We start from the raw sequence: 24,325 nt of genomic DNA, 5'->3' as shown, positions 1-24,325 counted from the left end.
CCACATGTGATCGTGTTCGTTTCACGAAATGAAATTATTTTGGAATTGGAAAAAATTGGAATCCAGTTCTATTCTTGATATGTTCCTTTGACATATGAATTGGAATCTATCACAATGAATACCACCGCATCTCTAGCCAACCCACTGCGTTCAAGTCAAGAACCCGAGTCGCGTTCGAGTCTATGGTCCGGCCCTACATTTGGGTCGGTGATCCGGATCGTGTTCGATTCAAAGGTTAATAACGTGGTTAGTTCGTGTGTCGCGTCGACGGTACAAGTCACATTCAGGTTGATACTTGAACCGAATGCGCTTTGACGTGGATCGTGGAACCGAATGTGCTTTGGCGTGGATCGTGGAACCGAACGCTAATCGTCATGGAGCGTCGAACCGAACGCAAACTGAACCGAAGCGTCGAACCGAACTGAACGCAAATTGACCCAGAGCGTGAAACCGAACTCAAACTGACCCGAAGCGTCGAACCGAACCGAACGCGAATTGACCTAGAGCGTCGAAAACACTTAAATAAAAGTAAGATTCTAATTCCAACGAAACGAACATATTAATAAGAAATGGAAATCAATTCCTTCCATCCAAATTCCATTCCCTAAAACCGAAATTCAAATAATCTACTACGTGTAAAGGAAATCAAAATTGGTACAAATAAAGGTGTTAGGGCAATAACCGTACCTTAACCCATATGTAAAATAAGAGTGGCAACATCTTACAAATTCTCCACACCTTCATAACATTCTTACTATCACTCGTTATATTTTCTTTCGACTTTATGATTGTTGTAAGCAAGAAAAAAAAAGTGAGATTATAGACGGTGATGTTTAAATAAATTTTAATGACGTCATCTTTTTTTATCTCCTTATTCAAGTCAAATACGAGTAACAATTTTTTTTTAATCCTAATTTTCATATTTTTCGTAACAAATATAGAATCTGTATATATTAGAACCAGTTAATTATCATCCAGTAAACATTGTTTATCTATAATGTAACTATTTCTTAATGGCATTGTAATATAATTATGTATTATTGCACAATGGACATATTATCATGAAATTTATTAATTATTATTGTAACTTATTGTAATTTTGTTAGAATAGTCGCAATTTCTCTCAGTTGACTATCGCTATACATTCACAAGGGTTGATTTAGATTTATACGCTATAATAAAGAAGATTTTTTTTTACAGACAACGACTGATCTAGTACCAAAAAAATTAATATATAAAATTTAGATTTACTCTAGTTATTGACGGACGGAGTTACAATGTGAACGTTGATCTTAAATAACGGTGGCAAGATATTAAATATTATCCACACGTTCATAATGTCCTTGTTTCGACTAGTCGATACATAGACACGTTGGTATACAGTTTGCTATAGCATGTTATTTATTATTATTGTTATTATTATTATTAATAATTTTTTTTTCGTTTGACTTGATGATCGTGAGCAAGAAAATAAAAATAAGGGTGGGATTATATGGCTTAAAAAGTCAAATACGGAGAGCAAATTCTATTTAACAAATAAAGAATCTATATTTATAAGAACCAGCTAATTATTATCCACTAAACATTATTTATCTGAAAATATAACTCTTTAAATGGCATTGAAATACAATTATTTTGTTACTCCACAACGGACATATTATTATTATTATTAATTATTATTGTAGTTTATTGTTGTAAAATCAGCGGTGGATACAGAAAATTTTCTTATAAGAGTAAAAAATTCACTTAATTGAGTATCACTATATACTCAGAGGGTTGGTCGGGATTTTTACAATATAACAAAAAAGATTTTTTATAATGAACAGCTGACACAGTACCACAAATATATGTCCTTTTTAATATATGAGTTTAGGTTTAATCTAGCTATTGACGGAGTCAGAGTGTGTATGCTGATCCTCTAAACTCACACACAACTTGTATGAATCCAAGCGATTGACTTGTTTTACTTATTGGGTGTTCTAATGCGAGTTTTTAAAGTTATTATGTTGTATGTATATAATCACATTGAATAATGAAGGTTACATAAGTTGCAATTCTAAAAAGGATAAATAAGTAACTACTCATTGTCTAACACCCCAAAGTTATAGTTTTAATTTGCCCAACAAGTACACAAACAACTTAAAAGAAACAATATGAGTTTAGCCTCAAGAAGCACAATCTATAGATGCAATGTCACAACTTTAGAGATTGAATACAAAACCAAAACAAAATACTCAATGTTTGGTAGGAACAAACACCGCCACTAGGGCGGTCTAATGGTGGCGGTTTATAGTTGCTAATCAACAACAAACAAACAAACTTGACGTACCAAACATTATTTCAAGATATTTTCTACTCATCGGCAGTACTCATGAATCCACCCGCGTATCCAGCTCCATTGCAACCACCACAAAGAACCTCCTTTTTACCTCTACATATCATGCAAAACAACCCTTTATTATACTTGTGTCTTGCCACACGAGTATGCATCTATATATCATAAAAAACCATCATACTTTCTTATTTTCCATGAAAAGTCCCTAAACTTTTCAAAAAACGCGAAAAAGTCCCTCAACCTAATTTTGTTGTCTTAAAGTCCTTAAATTTATCTAGATTGCATATTATAGTGAAAAGTTATCTAAAACAATGACGTGTTACACCTTAAACTAGTCATGATACGATAAAAGTGACGTTCATCTTTTTGAACGGAAAATTTATATAATCTTAGTTTGACCAATTTAACGAGTAACAAATCACTATTTAAAATATTTTTCATAGATACGTAGAGACTTTAATATAGCAAAATTGGGATGAGAGATTGATTCGTGTTTCCTCGACATGTTTAGTGCCCGTAACATGTGAAATTTATGTTGAGTGACGTTTTTGTGAAAAAATAAGAAAGTATAATGTTATTTATTTATTTATTTTTAAATAATGTTAACCCTTTTTCTTACGAAAAGTTTAAAACATATAAATAAATATGAGAATAATAAACCTGCAGAGCCAACACAATCCGCCGGCTTTGAACCTTCCATTGAAGTGATCTTCTGAGTTAACTCCGGTTCCTTGGCATTGTTTACATAGTAGTTTACCTAATATTGTAAAAAGAGAAAAATGTTATTATTGACTTTTTAGAGTCAAAGATGTTGCTTTTTCGTGTAAAAATTTGACGACAATTTACATATGTAATGAATATAGTTGTCATCAAACTGAACCACACAAAAACGTTGATCACTTGACGAAGTTTTGGAGCTAGAAAACTAAAACTACGTGAAAGTAAAATAGTTTGACTTTTCAAAATCAAATGAATACTTGATATGAGGTCAAACATCTATTTTGTGTAATAATTGTCAAGTTAATATTATCATGGAGGTCTTTCACAAACTTGTTAGCTTACCGTTTCCTTCACAAGTGTCACAAAGTAAGCTTTTTGAAGCCGTGCTGGTTTTTGCACCATCGGAGGAAGCCTGATAAAAAAAGTCAAAGTCAAAAGGCAAAACCAGAATACAGAAGTGTATTTTTTAACTTTATTGTAACGGACACAAAACTATTATTTTCAAGTGGAAACAGTAAAACATTGAAACTTAATTTTTTTTTTTGCAGGCGCGTGAATTTAACGCAAGTATCGGTATATTTTGACCGAACAAAAGTCTTACATTGACTTCCAAAGCTTGAAATCTTTCAGATTTTGACTTCTGATTAGTTGAAATGTTGATGAAAGTCACTTTTTGAGTGTTTCCACCAATTAGCCCTGCAACATTATCATATTAAAGTTTAATACACATATATGCAAAAGTTGTACATATGCAGTTCTCGTAATTTTTTGAATGTGTCCCCCCATAGACACACACACACACACTCAAAAGTAGGGGTGTGTTCGGGTTGGGTTGGTTTTGGGCTCAAACGAACTAAAAACCGAAAAATCGGTATTCAAAATCCGTTCGGTTTTGGCTTTACCATTCGAGCTTGAAAATTTTGGGCTGAAAAGAAAATGAACTTGGGCCTAAATGTTTTTGTTAATAAATGTTGATTATTAACACGTGAATCTAATTTTTTTGAGCTACACCGTTCACAAAATATTTATAAGTTTCTTAAAAATCGATTATGTTCGGTTATGTTTCATTTGGTTTTTGTTTGAAACGAACCGAACCGAATGAAAAATGGTTAAACCATAAAACCAAGGCTTTTTATTTGGTTTGGTTACTTCGGTTATTTTAATTTTGTGTACACTATACAAAAGCACACATTTATTCTTGAAAATTAGCCTTTTTCCATCTAGCTTCTCTTTAATTATTAAAAAGATTAGAACCATAATTCGTATAAACAAAACACTCTATATATAGATACAACCCAATTCAATATAATCTATCTATAATATAAACGAAACTTTTAATGTTTTCTGGTTGCTCCATGCTTTTTCTGAAGCCACCATATTGCTTTATCTATAAATCAAGGCTTCTCATGCATTTGACTAGAATTCACGGGTATGAGTCTCACCAAACCCAAATAGCCCTTAAACGGGTTATAACATCTCATTAAATTAAAATTTAATCTCACCAAATTTTTTATATGAAAATCCTATAAAATAAGGATATACTAAAAACTAATATCTTATTTCTTTAAAAAAAATATATATATATTATTTATAACTAAAAAAAATTTATAGTAAAGAACATACGCGGGTCATGGGTCTCACCAAACCCAAATTGCTTTTAAATCGGATTATAACATCTCATTTATTTGTAAAATTTTTTCATCATCAAATACTAATATACAAAGTATATTATTAACTTGTATAAAATAAATAAAATTAAAATAAAAAAAATATATAAATATTATAAAGAAATAATGTAAAACAAACCCCGTGAGAGATAAAAGCTAGTTAGTTTTATAATTTGTTCGGGAATACAGGTTACTTATTAAAACTGTTTATATATTCAAAACTAGTAATTAACAATATTAAACACCATTTATCCACATTCAAACACCACATATACAAACATATATATACACAGAGATATAGTAGTACCTGGTTTGGTTGGAGAAGTGGACGAGGTAAGAGGAGTATAATTCAAAACAGTAGACATATTTGCAGAGAAGAGATAACAATAATATTATTATTTAGATAGTAAAAATGTGATGATTGATGATATCAAGATTTTGATAAAAGATGGCCTGCAAAATCTTGGTTTTAAAACAACTTGAGGCTCCAGTTCACCTCTTGTAAGAGATAAGGCCTGCCTGGGTTTATAGATTTTTTTTCTTCTTTACCGGAATTACCCCTAGATATTTTTAATGCTTTTTATTTATTTTTTTGTCATTTTATAACCATACCCTTAAAAAGGAGGGGTTTCATGAGTCCGAATCAAAGCGAATCGATTAGCTTGTTTACAAACTAGGCTGAAGCCGAATGAGCATTTTTTAGATTGAGCGTCGAACAGTTTTGACAGTTCTAAGCAAGGCTAAGGCGTCAAGTAGAGTCGTAGTGACAAGTTTACTGTTTTTTAAGAATTTAATAATTATATATTGGACTACAATGGATTTTTTTTTCTTTGTTTTTTTTTTGGGACAGCAACAATGATTTTATAGATGTTGGTTAGAAATAGAAATTTTTATTTTATTTTATTTATTTTTTTGGACAGAAACAATGATTTTATAGAAGATGTTAGTTAGAAAAAACTAACCAACTATAAAAGATAAAATTACATGAAATATAGTGGGTTTTGAAGCCACTCGGTCCAAACTTCTTTTACCTTTTTATTCCTGGTTACAATACAACGAAAAGAAAAATAACTATGGAATCAGAAATCAGTTCCGTCTTTAAGTCGTTAGCTTTAAATATAGTTTGTTTCCTAGTCTTTCAAATAACCAACCACATAAATATAGTTTCGCTCTTAGTTGTTGGACTCTATAATGGGTTAGTATTTTTATGGTACCGGGCTAATTTATAGTATAGAAAACAAGATAAATGGGCCTATGTAATTGTATGTTTATACATGTATAAAGCAGATTAAAAGATAATTCGAGCAAATCAGAGAGGGTACCTTTGCTCATGTTTGCTTCATTTACAAAATGAACCAAGCTGATCAACTCGTTTATAAACTGATCCAAAACTGATCAAGCGTTTACTGGATCAAGCGTCAAGCGAGTTTCAGTCGTCGCGTCGTTTGGACGACCGTATCCATAAGTCACAATTCATTATCCCTTCATTTTTGGTTACACCACGTGTTTGTGTTTTAGGTCTCCACTCTCGGGGCCGGCCCGTGGGTCAGCAAAATCAAGTTAAGGCTTTAGGCTCATACTTAATTAAGGCCTTCAAGTCCAAAAAGAATTATATATAGTTATATTATAATGGGTAAATTAAATTCATAGTAGTTATTGGTGTGGTGGTAAGTTTGTTTGTTACTAATACTACACGAGTGCCCGCGCGATGCAGCGGGAAATACAGGCCTTAATAATCACGTAAGAGATTTTTGGGTGCTCATCGTTCCATTTGAAACCGTGGATTAAGAATTCTTATTTTAAACTCAATTTAGTAGCGAAGTACAAATGAAACCGAAATCTAACCATTGTTAATGGTTTGTTTTTGTTGGGTTTTAATTTTCAACGGTTTGGTTTCAATTTTCGACGACAAAAAACGGCTTGGCTCACGGCTTAGTTTAAAACCATCAAAATCGGACCACAAACGCCTATACGTAAGATGTTATTTTTTTAACTAAAAAAAACTATGAAAATATCATACTCAAATTAAAGAAAATTAAATGCTCGTTTTTATGGTACAATTTAAAAAAAAAATATTAACGTATGAAAAAGTTATGACCATTTAAAAATCGTGAGGGAATTTGGGTTAAAAGTGAAATTATAAATAATATATAGTTAAAAGATTGAGGATCAAAGTTGTAACTATTCTTTAAATTTCCAAATGTTGATTAAAGTTGAGGGGGCATGATTGTAAATAATTTGAAGAAATATGAAAGAAACGTTGTTAGAATGTCTACTATACCCCAATATAAGTGTTGGGTTTCTATGGATAATTAATACTTAGTTAACCATTTAACTAGTCACAATTAAGGCGGAAGCGTGATATTTACAAACTAAACATATCTATCCATATGTATATATATGTATATATTACAAGTTAATATAAGATATGTTCATGAACAACCTAGTTCATTCATGTCTTAAGATTACCAATAATCTATTTATTAGAAACCCGAAGCAAGGATCAAATGATACGGGAAAAAACTAAACTATCAAAGCTTGTAAAACTTACATTCTTAAACCTTTAAGATATGTAGTTGATGTTGAAGAAGATGATGATGTTGATGCTAGACTTTCAAAGGGAAAATCCTCAAATAGAATATACCCCGAGCCTCCAACACACACCGAGCTATGTTAGGGAGCTTGAACACCAAAAACCCGAAACCCGAGCCTCTTCCTTTCTTTGGCCGATTACAAGAAAAGAAAAAGAAAGAGTGGAAAAATGTTTTTGGTTACTTGAAAGTATTATCCTTATGATCTTGATCTTTCCTTTTATCATTACTCCATCACATCCCACATGATGTTAGGTATTTAGGTCAAGTAAACAATACTCAATCTATACCAAATACATGACAAGATTTGACCAATACATTGGGGTGTGGGGCCCACCCAAAACCGGCCCCAAATATATATATATATATATATTTTTTTTATTATTTATTTTATACTTTGTAAAATATATAAACACCCCATCTTTTATAAACCATTTTATAAAAGAACACATAGTTAAATAATCATTCCAATAATAATTATTTGAATAAATAAATTAACCAATTAATTTATTTAACACTTTCAAGTAATTATTCAGAAACCCGTTTTTCTGAATGTGTCGTGTTCTGTATTTGTCTTATAGATCTTATCTTAACAAATACATAATTGGTGTGTGTCTAACTCGTTATTGGGTATGACCCGACTTGGATCAAACACGGCTAGCCACATTAACCTAATTATGTGTCTCGGGCATACGGTATTCCAACAATCTCCCACTTGCACGAGACTCATAAGAAGTTAATGCTAATGGTGAATACCGCCTAACAACAGGTCACCATCCCTAGTGTGTTTGACTAAGTGCCATTCAATAACATCATCCCCTTCAAGTCCATACTTGATATGATATAGGTAAGTCTTATCATTACATCCCTTTGTTACTAGATGTCCTGTCAAATCGAAGAGACACAGAGTGATCATTCTCTCAACGATTTAACTTAACAGGCCTTAGACATCTAAACTCTCAACACATAAGAGGAACAAATCCCATCTTGACTGCATACATCCTCGTTGACATCTCATATAATATCTGAGCTCTTTCTTACACGTCATCGTGTTACCAAAATAACAAAGAATAGAGTCAAGATATCAGACTTGATGAAAAACCAGATCCGATATGCATCTCAGGTCAAAGGACACAATGATACTCGCCTTTACTCAAGGATTACTTATGATCAATTGCACTAACTCCATGCAGTGATCCTTGAGAGCGGATCATGTCCAATATTTGTATCCCACAAATATCTATGAACCTTGGTGGCAAACCTATGCCCTATATTCATCACATGAATATCAACCAATCCGGGTTCATAATAGTCTTAACTTCATACTTGTTCCCACAAGTATGATCGACTACGGACGTTTAGAACAACATAAGTCATTCATGGATTAAACATGCAAAGATAGAACATAACTCATTGAATAATTAAAACATAATTAATTTTCATGAGATACCCATTACATTCGTTCTTATACAAACACTAAATACAGATTAAATCCACTCACTAGAATACCGAAGTCCTAATGCACAAACATGACCCTCATGCTTTGGCCTATCGAGGAGCTTCGTGAGTGGGTCCGCAATATTTTGATCGGTATGAACTTTATGAATACATATCTTTCTCTTTTCAACTTCATCCCTTATGTAGTTGAATCTGCGCTCAATGTGCCTCGTTTTCTGATGAGCACGAGGCTCCTTGATCTGTGCAATAGCACCTTCATTGTCACAGAATATCTCTAGGGGCTCCTGAATGGTAGAGATAATCCCTAGATCCATGATGAACTTTTTCATCCATGCAGCCTCTTGGGCTGCCATTGAAGCGGCGATGTACTCAGATTCTGTAGTGGATAACGCGACAACATCCTGCTTCGAACTCTTCCAAGAGACAGCGCCTCCATTCAAAATGAAGACATATCCCGACTGTGATCGAGAATCATCTCGGTCAGTTTGGAAACTCGCATCCACGTAACCCTTTACGACGAGTTCCTCCTCACCAGACCCATATATTAAAAACATATCCTTAGTCCTTCTAAGGTACTTTAATATATTCTTGACAGCCATCCAATGACTGTCACCTGGGTTGTGCTGGTATCTACTCGTTATGCTTAAAGCATACGAGACGTCCGGTCTAGTGCACATCATTGCATACATAATAGATCCTATTGCCGAAGCATAAGGAACATGCTTCATCCTATCCTGCTCTTCCTTAGAGCTAGGACTTTGGGATGAGCTTAACACGGTTCCTCTAGGAATAGGTACCAAACCTTTCTTAGAGTTTTCCATCCTGAACCTTTTTAGGATTTTATCAATGTATGCACTTTGATTAAGTCCGATCAATTTCCTTTTTCTATCCCTATAGACCTTTATTCCCAAGATATATGTCGCTTCTCCAAGATCCTTAATTGAGAAACGACTACTTAACCACGTTTTAACGCTTTCCATACTTGGTATATCATTTCCAAATAAAAGTATATCATCGACATACAAAATAAGGAACATGATTATACTCCCACTAGCCCATTTATACACACACGCCTCATCACCGTTTTGGACGAAACCAAACGCTTTGATTTCTTCATTAAAACGATGATTCCACATTCGTGATGCTTGTTTCAACCCGTAGATTGATTTCCTTAACTTACATACTTTATCAGGATTAGATGGATCGACAAAACCTTCAGGCTGAACCATATGGACATCTTCCTCAAGATATCCATTTAGAAAAGCGGTCTTGACATCCATTTGCCATATCTCATAATCAAAATGAGCTGCAATGGCAAATAATATCCTGATCGACTTAAGCATCGCAACCGGCGAGAAGGTTTCATCATAATCAATCCCTTGAGTTTGCGTGAAACCTTTTGCGACAAGTCGAGCTTTGTAAGTATCTAAATTTCCATGCATATCGGTCTTCTTCTTGAAGACCCACTTACATCCAACCATTTTGGAGTTAAGTGGACGATCAACCAATTCCCAAACTTGGTTATCGTGCATGGATTGCATCTCGGCGCTCATGGCTTCAAGCCACTTGTCACAATCAGGTTGTGACATAGCATCTTTGTAGGAGATCGGTTCATCCGAATCGACCAAGTAGCAATCATCCACAAGAAACCCATATTTCTTGGGAGGTCGACTAATCCTATTAGATCTGCGAGCAACGTGTGTATGATCAACCATTTGATCACCTTCAACATCCTCGTGTTGAAAGCTAGTATCGACCAACTGTGTATCATCCAGTGATTCTTGAATCTCTTCAAGTTCCACTCTCTTTTCACTAGGTCCTTCCATAAGGAACTTAGTTTCTAAGAAGTATCCTTTGCGTGAAACAAATACCTTTTGTTCACTAGGATCATAGAATATATATCCTATATCATCCTTTGGGTATCCTATGAAGATACACCTGATGGATCGAGCCTCAAGCTTATTTGGGGTGTCACGTTTAACATAAACTATGCATCCCCATACCCTTAAATATGAAAAGGATGGAACCTTTCCATGCCACACTTCATAGGGTATTCGATCCACCTTTTTGGTCGGGGCCATATTCAAAATACGAGCCGCTGTAAGTAGCGCATATCCCCAAAATGATGGCGGTAGTGAGCTTCGTGCCATCATTGATCGAACCATGTCCAACAGTGTTCGATTCCTCCTCTCGGATACTCCGTTATGTTGAGGAGTACCAGGAGGAGTGAGCTGTGAAATAATTCCACAATCTCTAAGATGACTTTGAAAAGCATCACTTAGGTATTCGCCTCCTCTATCGGAGCGGAGTACCTTGATTGTTCGGTCGAGCTGATTTTGTACTTCATTTTGAAATTCCTTGAACATTTCAAAGGCTTCATGTTTGTGTTTCATTAGATACACATACCCATATCGACTAAAATCGTCGGTAAAGGTAATGAAGTACCTTTCATTATTCCTACTAGTTGGCTTGAAGGGTCCGCATACATCCGTATGTATGATACCCAACAAGTCCTTAGCCCTTTCATTTGTACCTTTGAAAGGCTCTTTGGTCATCTTGCCTTGAATACAAGATTCACACTCATCAAACGAACCTAACTCATTTGTTTTCAAAAGACCATTCTTTTGGAGAGTATTTACACGATTCTTGTTTATGTGTCCAAGACGACAATGCCAAATGTAGGAATCACTCAAATCCTTTTTGAGTCTTTTAGTGGAAGTTTGATATAATGAGCTATTTAAGGTATTGTCATGAACCAATTCATAAATACCGTTGTTTGGTACAGCTTTAAAATAAAAGATACCATTAGATGATACATGCATTTCTGATTCTACAAATTTAAAGTCAAAGTTACATTGTCTAAGAAGGTGCACAGAAATAATGTTCCTAGTCAAACTAGGAGCATACAAAACATTTTTCAAAACAACTTCCAAACCACTTGGAAGCGATAAAGTGAAGTCTCCTCTAGCGACCACGTGCACCCTTGCACCGTTGCCCATGAAAAGACTCACTTCGCCCTTCTTTAAGTCTTCATTCCTTTTGAACCCCTGCAACCAATTGCAAATATGAGTTCCACATCGGTATCCAATACCCATGTGTTAGAAGAAATAAGATTTAGCTCAATATTAATCATAAAGACATTACCCGAGGTATGCCCCGCATTCCTCTTGTCTCTTAGCTCCTTTAGGTAGACCGGGCAATTGCGTTTCCAATGTCCGGTCTCCCCACAACCAAAACAAGGATCATCCTTATGACCCCTCGGTTCCATAACCTTTTGTTTCTTTGCCATAACCGGTGATTTGCCCTTACCCTTAAGATGCACAGGAGGACCCTTTCTTTTTGCTACCTTAGCCTTAGGATTGGGTTGAGATCGATTCTTGGATCTACCTTCATTGATCGCAAACACGGGTAAAACCCTTTTACCCATACTCGCCTCGGCTGTTTTAAGCATCGAGTGAAGTTCTCCAATGTTTTTGTCCCACCCGTTCATGTTATAATTTAACACGAATGTGTCGAACCTTTTCGACAAAGAGTTAAGGATCAAATCCGTTGCTAACTCTTTTGAGATGGGACAATTGAGCTTGGCGAGGCGATCAATGTAACTTTTCATCTTAAGTACATAAGTTGAAACTGGTTGATTATCATCCATTCTACATGCATGCAAGGCTCGAACCGTTTCGAACCTTTCAACCCTCGATTGCTTAAGGAACATTTCCTTAAGTTGAGTAATCATGTCGTACGCATTATGGTTTTCGAAATCCTTTTGGATTTCGGGAACCATAGTCGCCAACATGAGGCATGACACTTGAATGGAATCTTCCGTGTGTTTGACCCAATTCATGTATTCGACCTCAGTTCCTTCTTCCGGTTCGTTGGGGATAGGTGTTTCCAAAACATGATATAATTTTTCTTGTTTTAGAACAATCCTTAAATTTCGGAACCAATCCGAAAAGTTATTGTGGTTAAGACGGTCTTTAGCGAGAATAGATCGGAGAGATACGTTTTGGACGTTAGGGATTATGTTGTCGTCGACGTGTGCGGCCATCTGCAGAATTTTAATTAAGTTCATTTTAGTGTTTTACATATTTTAATTATTAATACCCTTTTATATATATACCAAATATAATTAATAATTAAAATCTAGAATCCAACGATAAACCCGACTCCGGTTAGGTGACCTTTTTCCCATTGTCGGTTTATCAAGGTAGTTATTCATAACAATTGCAAACCCTTTTGCAACTTCTAGAGTTTATGGGACCGGTTCGAAATCATATTTCGTGTCGGCATGTTTATCCCATCAACACCTATTAGACCCCATGCTTGGGTGACCCTCTTCACATGGTTCTAATTTAAGTCGTCCTACTTGTATCAACTTGTAATATTAACATACAAACGGTTAGGTGACCTTTTTCCCATTTATATGCCAATATTACCTCAACATATTAATTTACTCTACGCGGTTAGGTGACCTTTTTCCCACTAAGAGCTTACTAATATGTTAAGCGTTAATACAAAAGGATGGTGTTTAACTTGTTATCCTTAATTTCAAAAAGGGATTTTTAGTTTTAATAATTCTAGTTATAAAACTTTAAATCATGTTCTAACATGCATTTAGTAACATGATTATTTTGAAACCATTTTTCAAAATTCTAATTTATAATAAAACCATTTTATTATGGGCGTGAGACGGCTAGTTAATAAATCCATTTTATTAAACTATGTGTCACGTAATTACCGATAATTATTAGAACCCGTTTTATGCTTTGTTAATTAATTCTAAGTGACGAAGTTGATATCCTAATATCTAACAACCACACAATCAAACAATCAATTAACAAGCATACATAATTATACTAGACACGAGCCACTAATTTTAGACCACACTTGTTAGCCGAAACAAGTGTGTGTCTTAGGTCCAATCCTAAGGGACACATGACACATGGATGTTGTAGCTCCCACTCGATCCCGCATCCAAATGCTTCGAGCATCTTCTTCAACCCCGTTGTGATCCATTTGGCTTGAACTTGGGCCTTAGCTTCCATAAGCTTCCATTTGGGCTCATTGGGTGGGCTTAGGTCCATTTGGGCTTGAATCCCTTTAATGGGCTTGTGAGACCCATTATCACCATACCCGGCCCAATAAGGCCCAAACTTCCAATTTTGCAATCTTCTTTAATTTTACAAAACCAAATGTCCTAATACATTTTTTCTATAAAATAAAGATATTACAAATAATCTATTTATTACATACCCATATGAATAAATAATTACAAAATAGCCCCTAATTAATTATTACAAACCGAAACTTTGAATAATTAACTACAATCACAACATCAACCACAATCAAACATCCATTTTGGTCTACGGCTCGGTCTAGTTTTAACAAACATAACCCGTTATGTCTTAGGAACCCATTCCAAAACCCCTTGACCTTATCGGGCCTAGCCCAACCCATTTGGGCTTGACCCAATAACATGTTTATGGGCTTCGGCCCATATGTCCAAAACACATGGGCTTCGGCCCAATAGAAAGTTTCATGGGCTTCGGCCCATTTAACCAAAAATGGGCTTCGGCCCATTTACTCTTTCCCTTTTTTTTTTTTCGGTTAGCCCATTAACCAAAACAAGTGGGCTTCGGCCCAATTTCACCCGAATTGGGTTTCGGCCCATTAACCCGGATTTATATATATATATTTTTTTTTTTTGAACAAAGCCAAAATAATAACAAGATTAAATACAAAAAAATCATGCATGTTTATTTTTGTATAAAATCTTTCAAGGGGAAAAATATAAAACCGAAAACCCGAAGCTTAGTTTCCCGTATCCCGGCTCTTGATGCCATTTTGTTGGGTTTCTATGGATAATTAATACTTAGTTAACCATTTAACTAGTCACAATTAAGGCGGAAGCGTGATATTTACAAACTAAACATATCTATCCATATGTATATATATGTATATATTACAAGTTAATATAAGATATGTTCATGAACAACCTAGTTCATTCATGTCTTAAGATTACCAATAATCTATTTATTAGAAACCCGAAGCAAGGATCAAATGATACGGGAAAAAACTAAACTATCAAAGCTTGTAAAACTTACATTCTTAAACCTTTAAGATATGTAGTTGATGTTGAAGAAGATGATGATGTTGATGCTAGACTTTCAAAGGGAAAATCCTCAAATAGAATATACCCCGAGCCTCCAACACACACCGAGCTATGTTAGGGAGCTTGAACACCAAAAACCCGAAACCCGAGCCTCTTCCTTTCTTTGGCCGATTACAAGAAAAGAAAAAGAAAGAGTGGAAAAATGTTTTTGGTTACTTGAAAGTATTATCCTTATGATCTTGATCTTTCCTTTTATCATTACTCCATCACATCCCACATGATGTTAGGTATTTAGGTCAAGTAAACAATACTCAATCTATACCAAATACATGACAAGATTTGACCAATACATTGGGGTGTGGGGCCCACCCAAAACCGGCCCCAAATATATATATATATATATATATTTTTTTTTTTATTATTTATTTTATACTTTGTAAAATATATAAACACCCCATCTTTTATAAACCATTTTATAAAAGAACACATAGTTAAATAATCATTCCAATAATAATTATTTGAATAAATAAATTAACCAATTAATTTATTTAACACTTTCAAGTAATTATTCAGAAACCCGTTTTTCTGAATGTGTCGTGTTCTGTATTTGTCTTATAGATCTTATCTTAACAAATACATAATTGGTGTGTGTCTAACTCGTTATTGGGTATGACCCGACTTGGATCAAACACGGCTAGCCACATTAACCTAATTATGTGTCTCGGGCATACGGTATTCCAACAATAAGGTGGTACTATGTGTTTGAAAAACTGTAAATTACTTAAAATTGAGTGTCTTAATTTGCCCATGGTGGTGCATTATATATAGTATAGATAGGTCACGAGTTCAAAACATTTAGTAAGCAAATAATTTTTTTTAAAAAAAGTTGTTATAAAAAGGCCCCAAAATCTTATTTCGATTTAGACCTCCACATTCGTTGTGTCGGCCGTGTCCACGCCTCCTCGTTCTCTTCTTGCGGTTTGGTTAGTTGGGAAACTCTCAACATAGAACATACACGAAATAACTGATACTTATATCACCCGCAGTTACATACTTACATATAAATATTGACGTCCAACCTTGACTTGTCTGCATGTGTTGATGAAAGGAGAAATTAGTTTTTCTAGTTCACAATAATCATTTCATCTTAAGATTCTTGGTTAGTTTGTTGGCAAGTGACATTTAAAAAATTAATAGTGGTGTGGATGTATACTTGTAGAAGAATGCATTTAGTTTCTTCTATAGGTATGCAACGTCGGCTTGGTTTGATTTGGTTATGAGGCTTAAGCATAACCATAACCCCAACAGATGGCTGGTTAACTGGTGTTTATGGGTCGGTTTTGATTAAATTTGGTAGAATGTAAATAACTAACATAATATTTTCATTTTTTCTTTTAATATAATATATCATAGAAACATCCAAACGATTTACAATGAAGTGGCAGGTAAGCGGGCAACAAGCTGCGCCGCAACCCCCTTTTGGATAGCAAACCTAATCCTACTAAAAACAAAGTTTCGATTCTTATGGGCCGATACGTTACTATACGCAACTTTCTGAACCCTATTCAAAAGATCCACGGCATCTGGAGCTAAGAAATCAAAAGGCTCAAAGGCGAAGGGGATAAACACGTGTTAATTCTCCAAACAAGCTCTCTCTTGTTTAGCAACCTTGCCCGATGCCGCCTTCAATGCTGCCTGGCCTGCTACAAACCCATTGTCCCTAATCCCAACAAGAGGGGACACTCCTGTGAGGTCGACACAAGCGTGTTTTCCTCCTGCCCATCCAAAAACAAGAATATCGGCCGGTCGTAATGTAGATCTTCCTTCTTGAGGATCCGTAAGAAAGTTTACGGGGGCTTCATTTTTAGCCGAAATTCCGGTTCGTTTAAGAACATCGCATAGAAAATTTGGTTAATTTTCCAATTTACTTTTCTCTTTGTCCCCGTTGAAAATGGTTCGCTTATGGTGTTCTAAGCTCAATTATAAACTTTGGAAGTTGAAATATGCCACCTCCAACCATGATTATGGTGTTCCAAACTATGTTATAAACAGTTGTTGCATAAATTTAAATGGCCCAAGTTAGAAATGAAGGAATATAAGATAAAAGTGAAAGTGTAAAATTTGAAAAAAAACACGAACTTGCAAGGTTCTATTCGGTTTCGGTTAACAAAAACACATTAACCGTAATCAGAACCAAATGGCTGTTAATCAAATCCACGTAACCATAACCGTCAGTTTTGTTCAGTTTTGGTTAATTTCAGTCTTTTTTTTTAATTACACTTCGATTTTCATTCTTGGTTCGATTTTTTTTCATCCCTAATTTATTCATCCACCACAACTCATCCAAAGCTTGGCAATTCTAGTTGATTCTTAAAAAACTCTCTACTATTGTTTTATTTATTTATTTATTATTTTGAATGGGGTGTTGCATTAAAAGACACCGACTAGCAAGCTACTAGCCAGACAAAAAAAACAACGAAATTACATGACTAGGGGGGGGGGGGGGTAACCACTCTATCCAATAAATTTTACACCTTTTCTTCCTAATCGAGTACCACAAAAACGAAAAAAAACAACATTATCAGTAAGGAAATTTGACTTAGGCCTGTTCTTCAAGAAAACCGTGTCATTTCAAAGTTTCCAAATAACCCACCACACAACAAATATAATAGCTCCCACGATATCTTTCTTAGCCAAAATCAAAGTCGAGTTATCAAGCCAATTCATAAGATCTTAAGGGAATCTCATAGCGGGAAATTTAATTCTTACCATAAACAAGTCCCAAATCTTTTTTAATTGAGTTACACTCACTAAACACATGAAGATTTGTTTCTGATCCAATCGAACATAGTGGGAAATTAGTAGCTGAAACATCAATACCTCTAGAAGCCAAATTCATATTAGTTGAGAGACGATTTCCTAGCACCCTCCACCCAAATATATTGAATTTTTGAGGTAAGCATGATAACCAAATTGTTTTACTCGGACCATTTGGAATAGTTAAATCATCAATTCGTTCCCTCACTCCCTTAACGGAGAATTCAGTCATCGACCATACTTACTTGACTCTCTCATGCGAAAGAGGGACACCATCAATCAAGTTTTGTAATTCAATGAATTGAGTCATATCCGCACCCCCTCGGGGCTCACAGACGCCACTCCCGCGTTTACTTGGCACCCTTTGGACTAACAAACAATCTTTTCTCAATTCTAATACATACGACCTTGGAAACTTCTCAGCTAATCATTAATTTTGGCACCACATATGATTCCAAAAACTAGTCTTTTTTTCACAACCAATTTGTTTCTTAATCGAATAAACGGGAACAATACCAATTCATATAGCTTATTAAACTCCTTCAACATTATCTTCCGCACACAATTACCATTAATATGAGAGGAGGTACCCGCCTAGCACCATAAATTGAAGTAATAATTTTCACCCAAATTGCACACGCTTCATTCACAAATTTCCATCTCCACTTTTGCAACAAATCTTTTTATTGAACTCCCACGCCTAATCCTCGTTTTGCGTTTGAAGACAAAATCAAATTCCAAGACGCCCAATATATTTTTCGTTCCACCATATTGCCTCCCCAAAAAACCCTAAACCGAATCTGCTCCAAAACCTTCAAAATACCCAACGGATGCCGGAAAAGAGACATGTAATAAATTCCTAAAGAACCAACCACCGACTTAATCAATAAAGATCTAGCTTATGGAAAGAAGAGGTGATTTCCAAGCATTCGGTCTAGCCTTAAATTTATCAATAGTATGTTTTCATCCTCTAGAATTGGCCGTACTTGAGCCGACCGGAAGACCCAAATAAACAAATCATAGGCTTTCTAAAATCCACTTTAAATTTCATGAGTTTCTTGTTCCATTTCATGTACCAATCCAACAATTCATTCATAATGAGTGGGTCATCTAATATTTAGCGACCCTTAGGTCTACTGTTGTTTTATTTTGATTTCTTAAGTTCTGGTAAATGAATCTTTCGTATAGATTTTAATATGTCATTATCACCATATACTTGTATCACTAACTTTGTATAAATGTATAAATTAATATTCGAGTATAAATGAAAATCCAAATGTTGTTCACTTACTTGTAAGCCAGCATGCGAGGCTTGTTGCAATAAGTTTATCCAATTAGGCCGGCATGTATAAACAAATAATCAGTTTATCTAAAACTAGTTGTGTATATAATAATAAGAGTACTAATAAGTAAATACTTATAAATAGTACGTTCATTTTTATGCATTAGTTTTCCATAATTTATTCTTTTTACATAATAAACTATTTGAATGGTTTGATTTATATGGTTGGATTTTTAATCTCATAAAGCAAAAAACAACTATATTAATGTATGTTAAATAAAGTATATAATCTTTTACTTGTAAAAAAATTGATATTTATTTCTAGACTTAAAACTTAGTTAATTGCATGGATGTTACATCTAGTAAGGTTATATTGCATGTTCTATTTTCCTTCAATTCTTCAAAGGAGTTGGTTTTTTTTTTTCTTTTTTTTTTGTTGTGGTTGTTGCCTTGTTGGGGGTGATAGGTGTCCGATTCTTACGATCTTGGATTTGAATGGTACCTTGATGCTCGAGAAGAAAGCTCTTTCAGACTTTCAATATATTTTTAATTTTTTATTATGTGCCTAAAGACAAAGCTACTTTCACATTTTATTTTCGTTTATAAAGTTCGACCTACTCACTTTACTATTTAATTACATTTATTATTTTGTTAGGGATGAGCAGTTTCGAACACCGAACAGGTATCGATTTGATACCATCAGTACCGAATTGATATCAAACTTTGAGTTTTCGGTTTGGTACAATATCAGTATATCCCGAATTTTGAAATACCTATACCGGTACCGAACCGGACCGAAAATTAGGTACCAAAATTTGCGATTTTCAATACCGGTATGGTACCGATCTCATCCTACTCCAAGGATGATAACGTATGTTACTGCTGAGTGAATGGTAGAAATCAATCAATCAATCATACCCAGTGAGATCTCACTAATAGCAAAGTTACAAGTAGGGTTCGGGGAGAGTGGGATGTAGGCACACCGTACTTTTATCCAATGGAATCGAGATGTGGCTTCCACAGAGACATTCAGCTCTAAAAAAACAAATGTATGAGAGAATATAGAAGGAAATTAAAGTTCAACAGTAATATAATTAATAATAGCACGCAATAATAATAATAATAATAATAATAATAATAATAATACATAAATAGATAAAAATATATAATATATAGAAAGAAAATAACATAATGGTGTATGACCAAAAATAAGGTAAAGAGAAACCTTTAAGGTATTCTTTTCTCCCTAAAAATCCTTAATTTTAATTCTACGTCTCCAATAATTCATATCCTCAACCATGTCCTCGGAGAGGTTTAAGTCTAGCAAATCACGTCTAATCCTCTCATCCCAAGTCAATTTAGGACAGCCTCTATCCCTCCTCCCCTGTATAGTAATGTTTTCTACGGTTCTAAAAGGATTCCTCGTCTGTCTTCTATTCACATGTCCAAACTATCTCAATCTCCACTCTCTTATCTTGTCGGATATGTTAGCTACCACTAATCTCTCCTGAAACACACAGTTTCTTATTCGGTCTAACCTTGTGTGTCCACACATCGAGCGTAGCATTCTCATATCTGCTACCTCCATCTTCCGCACTTGTGCCTTCTTGAAGGCCCAACAATCTGTTCTATATAACACTGCAGGCCTAACTGCGACTCTATAAAATTTTCCCTTTAGTTTAGTTGCGAATATCTTGTCGCACAATATATTCGTGGCTGCTCTCCATCTACACCATCCTACCTAAACTCGATGGACCATATCACCGTCTAATTACCCATAGCTCTGGACAAATCATCCTAAATACTTGAACTGCGTAACCACTTGAATGGTTGAAAGCAAATTTATAATTTATAAAAGTGGAGACCGAAAGCATGCAATATGTTGGAATGAAGAGCAGAAAGCATGCATTTGTGTAACTTAGATTGGTCTGCCAAGCTATTAGCTATCAATACATTAACCTGTTTGATTACATTTGATCGATTCATATTAATGCAATTATTATTATTAATGGAGTATTGGAATTACTAAGTGGTTACCATATAACTTATAACAAAACATTGTTAGAAATAGAAAGTTACTAAGTTAGGTGTCATATTTATTGTTATGAATAAATAAAATAACAAATGTCATAAGATTCGAATATAATAAACCCTACCTAACAAATAATACACTTAGTGATAACGATATCAAAGTTTATAATATGTTATTCGATAATCCCAAACATGTTCTTCAATATTATATTATTATTAATATACATATTTATCATTTTCTGAACCCCATTTAATATTTATTTACCCATTGATGCCGGAGATGTAAATCTAAAGAATCTTCTAAACACCCTTTTTGTCATCAATCTCTTATACCGATATTAAAGTTGTGATACCGTAACATCTTTTTCTCCGCACATGGCCATTTAAAGCTTCGTACATTTGCACCTTTAGAAGTTATATCTACTTGTAAAGTTGTGGTCATTTTATTTTACATTCATTTGGGAATGGAGGTTACTAACAACTACATTGTCATAAAGGCTCAAATAGATGGTGAACCACAAGAGAATGATTTTGAGTTCAAGACCGAACCGTTTTCACTATCGGTTAAGCCCGGGTCCAAGGATATCATCATTAAGAACCTTTATGTGTCAATCGACCCGTATCAGATTAATCGAATGAAGACCGTGAGTGCTTCTCAAAAGACTTCAGAGTTTGCCGTAGGCATTTCTCCCGGTGAGGTTAGATCTTAACTCGATAGTGACCTTGTGCTTCAAGGGTGTTTGTTTGTTTTCGAATTTGGTCATTCACTTGGGTATAAAACTTTAAAATTATAAATTTATATTAAAAATTTGGTCATTACTATTTTAACTTTTAAATTTGTCATTACTCAATATGTTTAAGGTATAATATATAATATACCTTTTCAAAAGACAAAGACATAAACAAAACAAGTCAGGTCAACTCATACCCGACTCGTTTAGCCAAGCAACCTATCTAAACAAAACCCATAAATTAAATCCATAATCCATTATTTCATGTTAAGGAACATATAAAGTAACTTGCTACACTTTCATAAACATATACTATACTCTTAATATACATATTTGCTACTACTTAATCTAACATGTTCAATGATGTATAATTTTGATCAAAATCTTTGATAATTTTCTTAAGAAAATAACCCATTATATTTGCATTAATTATGTTTATTTAGGTGATTGATGCATATGGTGTGGGGAAAGTAGTGGCCTCTGGGAATCCTGAATTTGAAAAGGATGATTATGTTGTGGGCCTTATAAGCTGGGGAGAGTATTACATATCAAAAGGCTTCATGCTAAGCAAATTTGACCCAATGGGCTTCCCATTATCATACCATGTTGGGCTTTTAGGTAACTTGTTTAGACCATCTCAATACATTCTATAGACTATAGAGGTGGGCAAATTGTTTTATTTTTTGTTTTTGTTTTTTTCCTGAAACTGAACCAGGTGGAAGCCGGTTCCAGGTATGGTCAAAAAAGTCAAGAACTGGATTGGGTAGGGTCCGGTTCAGGGTATGGTTAGTTTTTGACCGAGATTTGACCAGTTTTGCCGGGTTTTGGCCAGTCTGGGTACGGGTTTTGACTGGGTAGAGGTTGAACCGATTCCGGGTCAGTTCCGAGGAGAAAATTAAACATGGTTCGTACCAACAGGTTACATAGAACTGGATTCGGTTCCGAGTTGGGCCTGGAACGGTGTTTTATGCTCACCTCTAACATCATATTTGTAGCTAACAATACAAGTTATCATGGTATTATGGTAACTTGGTTAAGATATTTCTTTGAGAAAAAAATGTGGGTTATATTTTTATGTGGGCTTACATAGTCTTTATGCTTGTAAAATATAGGGCTTAGTGGGCTTACTGCTTATGCTGGATTCTTTGAAATATGTAAGCCCAAGAAGGGTGAAAAGGTCTTTGTGTCAGCTGCTGCTGGATCAGTAGGAAATTTGGTGGGCCAATATGCTAAGCATTTTGGGTGTTATGTGGTGGGTTGTGCAGGAAGCCCAAACAAGGTTATCATATTCTAAATTTTCTCTCTTTTATTCGATCATGTGTTTCAATACCATATCTTAGCTTCGAATTTGAAGAGTAAAACTGAATTCAAAACAAAATACTGTTGAATTCAGGTGAAATTGCTTAAAGAAAAGCTCGGATTTGACGAAGTGTTTAACTATAAAGAAGAACATGATCTTAATTCAGCACTCCAGAGGTAAAATTATTAAGCATTTATCTTTTTTTGATACCTTTTGTAAAAGTTGCGCTTTTATAATTATTAGGTATTTCCCGAATGGGATCGACATATACTTTGATAATGTGGGAGGCAAAACGCTAGAGGCAGCAATATCAAACATGAACTTGAATGGTAGGGTTGCACTTTGTGGAGTCATTTCAGAATACACGGATTCTGGAAAACGTGCAATACCAGATATGCTAAACGTTGTATATAAAAGAATCACAATTCGAGGGTTCTTAGCTGGCGATTACATGAATTTGTTTCCTGAGTTTCTCACTTTGACTATTGATCATCTTCGCACGGGAAAGATGCATGTTCTTGAAGATGTTTCGATTGGTCTTGAAAATGTTCCTTCAGCTTTTGTAGGGCTCTTCCGAGGCGACAATGTTGGAAAAAGAATTGTTCAAGTTGCAAATGATTAATGACGCAAGCAATGGTTGATGCACTTTTAAACGGGAACTTTAAATAATAACTAAAAATATCACTATTAGTCCTTGGTCATATTTCCATTAATGACAGAGATTTGAAATTGTAGGGCTAAATATATAATATTTAGATTTACGTAATTGTCATTTCCATGTTTTGTTTGAACATTTATGTAACTGGGCCTTGAGCGGGCCCATTGGGCTTTTATTATTGAAAACGCAAGGCCTAGCAGTAGCCCGTAGGGTTGGAACGTCCCAATTCGGCCCCAAATACTTTCTTTCAACCGACTTGCAATAGTTCTTATATTCAAGATGTCTTCTTTTACCACTTTTGAAAACATCTTGTAACATAAGTCTAAAGAAAGTTAAATCTTGAACAATGTTTTCATTGTCGAGACCTCGTTGAACGACCAACTTGATGATATGTGCAACACATCGAATATAAAAAAAATCCCGAAACTAGGTGGTGAATATTTTATTATAAATTTTTCGGCCACCTTTGTAATGTTTGATGCATTGTCAAAGGAAATCGAAAATATTTTATATTTCAAGTTGTAAGTCGTTATAACTTCATCAACCAATTCAAACAATTTTTCGGTCGTGTGTGGGTACAGGAAGTTTTCAAAGGCGATGGTGCGCTTCATCAATTGCCATGCCAC

The 24,325-nt window shown here is 34.7% G+C and overlaps 2 protein-coding genes across 2 annotated transcripts; one reads left to right on the top strand and one right to left on the bottom strand.

The window, feature by feature from the left end:
- Nucleotides 1-2,158: 2,158 nt before the first annotated feature.
- On the bottom strand, nt 2,159-5,255 carry LOC143577282 (protein BUNDLE SHEATH DEFECTIVE 2, chloroplastic-like). Its single transcript, XM_077061154.1, has 5 exons — nt 5,030-5,255; nt 3,657-3,751; nt 3,398-3,467; nt 2,996-3,092; nt 2,159-2,431 (listed from the first exon to the last, which is right to left on the bottom strand). Exons 1-5 carry the CDS (start codon nt 5,085-5,087, stop codon nt 2,353-2,355), a joined length of 399 nt encoding a protein of 132 aa, XP_076917269.1. The 5' UTR covers nt 5,088-5,255; the 3' UTR covers nt 2,159-2,352.
- A 16,081-nt stretch (nt 5,256-21,336) lies between these two features.
- LOC143577281 (2-alkenal reductase (NADP(+)-dependent)-like) lies at nt 21,337-23,914 on the top strand. The gene is made up of 5 exons (XM_077061153.1): nt 21,337-21,708; nt 22,185-22,359; nt 22,854-23,020; nt 23,135-23,217; nt 23,285-23,914. The coding sequence occupies exons 1-5, from the start codon at nt 21,475-21,477 to the stop codon at nt 23,661-23,663; spliced, it is 1,038 nt and encodes a 345-aa protein (XP_076917268.1). The 5' UTR covers nt 21,337-21,474; the 3' UTR covers nt 23,664-23,914.
- The last annotated feature ends 411 nt before the right edge of the window (nt 23,915-24,325 follow it).

This window comes from Bidens hawaiensis, unplaced genomic scaffold, assembly GCF_021521415.1.
Source record: "Bidens hawaiensis isolate Kalapana, Puna unplaced genomic scaffold, B.hawaiensis_p1.1 tig00028501_1, whole genome shotgun sequence".
Classification (NCBI taxonomy): Eukaryota; Viridiplantae; Streptophyta; class Magnoliopsida; order Asterales; family Asteraceae; genus Bidens; species Bidens hawaiensis.
Note: the sequence above shows the minus strand (reverse complement) of the source record. Positions and strands in the feature narration are given on the sequence as shown.

Bases quoted from the DNA above. Each gene is read 5' to 3' on its own strand.
- LOC143577282 (XM_077061154.1), bottom strand. From the start codon at position 5,087: ATGTCTACTGTTTTGAATTATACTCCTCTTACCTCGTCCACTTCTCCA. The intron at 3,752-5,029 runs GTACTACTATAT...ATAATGTTGCAG, and splicing joins CACTTCTCCAACCAAACCAG to GGCTAATTGGTGGAAACACT. The intron at 3,468-3,656 runs GTAAGACTTTTG...TTTTTTTATCAG, and splicing joins TTCAAGCTTTGGAAGTCAAT to GCTTCCTCCGATGGTGCAAA.
- LOC143577281 (XM_077061153.1), top strand. From the start codon at position 21,475: ATGGAGGTTACTAACAACTACATTGTCATAAAGGCTCAAATAGATGGT. The intron at 22,360-22,853 runs GTAACTTGTTTA...TGTAAAATATAG, and splicing joins ATACCATGTTGGGCTTTTAG to GGCTTAGTGGGCTTACTGCT. The intron at 23,218-23,284 runs GTAAAATTATTA...TATAATTATTAG, and splicing joins CTTAATTCAGCACTCCAGAG to GTATTTCCCGAATGGGATCG.